General features: G+C 36.5%; 1 protein-coding gene across 1 annotated transcript in view; it reads right to left on the minus strand.

Moving 5' to 3' along the window:
* Window positions 1-348: 348 nt before the first annotated feature.
* The window catches only part of Wapl (WAPL cohesin release factor), a 95230-nt gene continuing 90530 nt past the window's right edge, over window positions 349-5048 (minus strand). Inside the window, exons 18-19 of the mRNA XM_029559291.1 lie at window positions 4020-4115; window positions 349-2689 (exon numbers count right to left, since the gene is read on the minus strand). Of these exons, the coding sequence (XP_029415151.1) occupies window positions 2624-2689; window positions 4020-4115 (162 nt within the window). The 3' untranslated portion in view covers window positions 349-2623. The remainder of the gene's footprint in view (window positions 2690-4019; window positions 4116-5048) is intronic.

Below are 5048 nucleotides of genomic sequence, written 5' to 3' on the forward strand. Positions count from 1 at the left end.
AATGTGGGAGGCTTAAAGGCTTACAAGAAGAAAATTTAAAAAAACCAAAACAGTGGTTGTAAAACCTCAAAAGTAAAGAAATATGGGGTCATATTCAGAAAGCAAAAAGGCTTAAGGTAGGAAAATAAACAAAGGATTTAACTATACATTCAGAAAATCACCATCTCAAACTAGCCCAAGGTGATGTTTGCATCATTAAGACAAGTACACAATAAAATATATAAGAAAAAATTGGGTATTTATGTTGAAAATAGAAATTCCCTCAAGTGATAAGTGTGTTGGCCACATCAAGTTTCTGAGACTACTTCTTCCAAAGCAAGTCAATAGACTTATGTTAAAGACAACATGTGTATTTAAAGTAGCAATTTTATTTGAGTTAAAATTATTTACAAAAACCCAAAGACATACTTCATGAAACTGGTACAAACTATTTTTTCCTGCCGTTGGCTTTTGCTCCAAAGATCACAGCTGAGAAATACTGTATAAAATAAAAATAGGATTGGATTCAGAAAAGTATTCTACTGTTCTAATTTCCGATTGGTAGTATTTACAGAAATATTTACAATGGAAAAAAAGGTTACCTTAAAACTTTAGTTAATTTGCAAGTCAGCCTCAAGTACCCTAAAATGAGAGTTCTCTGAGGGTTAAAAACACACAAATGCACTGCAGTTGGTGAGGTGGTAGCTCCCTCACCACCCCACCCCACCAAAACCTGCATCTCTATCAGTGCTTGACAATTAGTTATTTTTAAAACAAAACAAAACAAAAAAACTGTTAAACACTGAGGTAAATCAATTCTCAAATGATTACCAGTGTAACAGAAAAATGTAGTTCGCCCTGATTGATCTCATCCAAATGTTTAATATTCCTTACCATCTGTCACAACCAAAAAAATCTGTTCATTTCCCCCAATCCAATGATTAATAAATATCAACATATTTTAAAATAATTAAACAAAGTATATCTAACTAATTTTGTGTATATCATTTACCAATATGCTTTTAAAAATAGTTTGCTAAATTAGTTTTATACTCAGGGCAAATACAATAATAGTCTTCCCATATTACACTGGCATACTGCGTTCTCAAAAGGTGATGGGGACGGGTCTGGGTGGTAGAAGGAAGAAAACAATTTGCCTGTAGTCAGTTACTTCCTTATACATTTCCCAACAATCTGCATTATCAAAAACAGGAAGACAATAGAAGGCAGCCACTGCATTAAAAAACATTACAGCTGGCACTGATACAAGAGCCCCAGTTTGTTACTTTATACAAGGAAATAACAAAGTCTAAATGAGTAAAAATTAGACTTTTAGCTATTTTCCCCAATACACACCAAACTAATATTTTTATGGCTTCAAGTTTTACAAATCCAATGAACAAACATGATGTAACTATTTGAAAGGTAATTAAAGGTATTAATGAAACATCTCTGGAAAGCCTGTCCTCAGGCCCCAATCAATCAAAAAGAAAAAAAGTATAACCAGTGGTCTGAACAAGACAAGAAAATCTGCAATGTTGTGAAATTAAACCTCTAAACTGTGTTCTGTGTGTTCCACAACTGTTTTCTAAACAACTGTTCTATGAACAAAGAATCTGAATAAAAAAGGGTCTTCTCTACACCAGCAATTTTAAGGCTTTGCGCTTATGCAATTGATCCTGTCACTCTATAGAAGAATATACACGCTATCTGGAAATATGAATTCCACATTGGTGTTTTAGCTTCCTTATATTTATTGTACTGAACATTAGAAAATATATCTAGAGAACTTGCCTCAAAACTTAACAATGTTTCAAGAGCCTCCCTAGCATTAAGTGTAAACTACCCTGGGTTTGTCTATTTCTGTTCAATCCTTTAACAGGGCACAGCTTCTTATATAATATAATATTCCCTCAAACTGCTATTTGTTTTCTTGTGCCTACAGCTATGACACATTATGGTATGATAGTGAATATGGTCATGGTCTCAAAAGTGAGAAATAGTTCAACACCCAAACCTAATCAAGAATAAAAAAATATACTATTAATCCCTTGTCTTTGGATTCCATCTAATTTTAAATATAGACAGTAGTTCAGGGAACAACAACAAAAAAATTCACAAAATTATTAAAAGCTTTATTTACGATTGGAATCATTCAACAAAAAGCAAAAGCAAATGAGCCTGAAAAAGGAACTAAGCTGTTGTCGAATAGAATGTCCTCAGAACATTCACGACCTCAGTAGCTAAGCTGCCTCTGCGCACCTGGCTGGCATGACAACAGTGGCTCAACATACACAGCAGTTGCACTAACAGCAGCACAAAATTTCCCCTTAAACCTTGCCCAAAACAAAGCAAGAACACAAGGGGAGGGTATAGACTCTGCCAAGTAAGTGTATTTAAATACTGCATGGAAGTGTTAACAGCCTGAACCTTTTCCCTCATTTTTGATAGTTGCAGATTGATGTAGTAACTGTCATTTAGCAAATGCAGAATGCATGACGAAGAAATTGGGTGGTCATAAAAATCCAAATATGAATGATACTGATGAATGTTCTTGGTATATCTTCAAGGACTTCTTTCATGACTTTTCTTTGTCTAAGGATAGCTCCAACATTACCAAGCACCTGAAGCAAAGGTAAAGCAGCTAGCAATGTTCCAAATATTCAATCACTCTAGAGATAGATTTCTGGCCTGTTGTTCCAACAGCACACTGAAAGGGGAAGGAAGGAAATAACGGTTAATGCCTAACAAAAGTTGAGAAGTATTAAATCAAAATTTTCCTCCTGAGGAAGTTACTAAATCGAATGCTACAGATCAGAGCACATTGAAATTAAATTGTTGCCTTTATAATACAGCATTTTGCCATAATAATAATTCTCCCCTCATCATTATGATATGACAGTTAATTCTGTCAACTTCACTGCACTGAGACGTGCCTAGGAGATTGATAAACATACCTCTGGGTGTGCCTGTGAAGACATTTCCAGAAAAGACTGATGGAGGGAGGAACACTCACCCTGTTTATGGGGTGCCATCTCACAGGCTACAGGCCCAGTTGGAATAAAAGAGGAAAAAGGAGAAAGCTAGACAGTCTAGGTATTCTCCACTTCCTAGTCATCACAGGGCAGCTCTACTCCATCCTACTCTTACCACAATGGACTAAAACCTCTGAACCTATGACCAGAATACACCTTTCTTTCTGTAAGTTGTTTACATCAGGTATTTTGCCACAGTAAGAAAAACCCTAAAAAACTATGGCCATAGTATTTTTATTTTCAGTTAATGTGAAAACAAAAACTTAAACTTAAAAACACATAAACTAGCCAGGACTGGTTGCTCATGCCTCTAATTCCAGCATTTGAGAAGCAGAAGCAGGAAGAGTGCTGCGATTTTAAGGTCAGCTTGGTCTACAAAAGAAGTTTCTGTCTCAACTTTGAGCCAAGCCTTTGCTCTTCAATCTAGATACCACTTCTCCCCATTTCAGCACACAGCAAAGCTGCACTGCTTAAGCAGCCCCTGTCAATGTCTTGACTATTTGGAATAATGATGGTAGTCCTGATAGTGACTGATAGGTCATTAGCTATGACAGCCCAAAGCCCCAAAGTTAAACCATGTGCGAGGACTCCTCCTGGTGTGCTTTGGCCTGGGAAGGCCTGTTGCATATGGTTCAAGTGTGGGTTGGTTTTATGATGAAAGGGAGTTGGGTGGCACCTATGTGCCACTCACTTCTTCCTTGTTTTAACAAGAAATTTTAAACCACAGGAATTTATGAGAATCTGGTTTGATCAAAATGATTTTCGTCACAGCTTTTACCCTTTTTCTATAGTTACATAATTGAAAAGAATCATCTTCCTCTTCACAAAAACTAGAATAAAAAGCTTTGTAAATATGTCTGTAAATGTTTTCCTAAATACTAATATTATCAACATTTGGATTAAAATATATTTTTTACAAAGGTGAAAAAAAAAAAGATTGTGTCTCAAAAACAAGCAAAACCAAAATTTCACATAGACTGCAATATTGCAATACAAGCTACTTACAGTGAGATTCATGAAGCTTAGGAACTTTTTAAGCATCTCTGTCATTATGGAGAAGTCTCCTTCTGGCAGGTATTCCCGCACAGTAGTTACATTGATCTGAGAAAACAGATTGACAACAGTCAGTCAGCTGGCTGAAAGTATATTGTAAGCACCCAGGTGTTGCTGATTCTGCTACACATCTTGGGTAAACTTCTACAAGAACCCTAGAACACCATGGATATTCTCTTTCCACATTCATTCATTCTGTGCAGGCACGTTCCTTACCCCACAGAGAAAGGGGAAAAAAGCAAAGCTGACCAAATTTACAAAGAAGTATTTGCGCACACTCACTTTTGGAAATGCAAAGAGAAAGATCTGAAATAAACTGCACTGTGAAATGTGTGACTGTGTGTGAAGCTGGACTATACTCAGAGAGCTGCTTATAAAAAAATTCAAAGGTAAGTTCCCATTCTACAAAAGTGAAGTATGCAAAACCAGAATTAACTATATCTTTTGCGGGGGGTCTTTTTTGAGACAGGGTCTCCCTGTAGCCCCAGCTGTCCTGGAACTCATTATGTAGACCAGGCTGGCCTTGAACTCACAGAGATCTGGCCTGCCTCTGCCTCCTGAGTACTAGGATTTTTTTAAAAGGTGTGTGCCGCCATGCCTGGTTAATTTTGTTTTTTGGGTGTTTTTAACTATTTTTAATTTATGTGTATGGGTGTTATACATACATGCATGTACGTAAGTGTACCCGTGCCATGCAGTGCCTGTGGAGGACAGAAAAGGGCATCAGATCTGGATTGGATGGTTGTTAGCTGCCATGGGTGCTGGGATTCAAACCTGGGCTGTCTTCTTCGAAAGCAGCCAGTGCTTTTTTTTTTTTAATTATTTATTTAATAACCACATACTTAGAAGAAGCATTTCATTACAACAGCATTGACATATTCAATAACAATTTCCTGAGCTAAGATGCATCTCTTTCAAAATTGGCTGCAAATTTTTAGGTTTACAGTTGAATTATTACAGTTATACAATATTGTACTCAGT

The sequence above is a fragment of the Nannospalax galili genome, unplaced genomic scaffold (assembly GCF_000622305.1).
Source record: "Nannospalax galili isolate Female #2095 unplaced genomic scaffold, S.galili_v1.0 scaffold409, whole genome shotgun sequence".
In the NCBI taxonomy this organism is placed as follows: Eukaryota; Metazoa; Chordata; class Mammalia; order Rodentia; family Spalacidae; genus Nannospalax; species Nannospalax galili.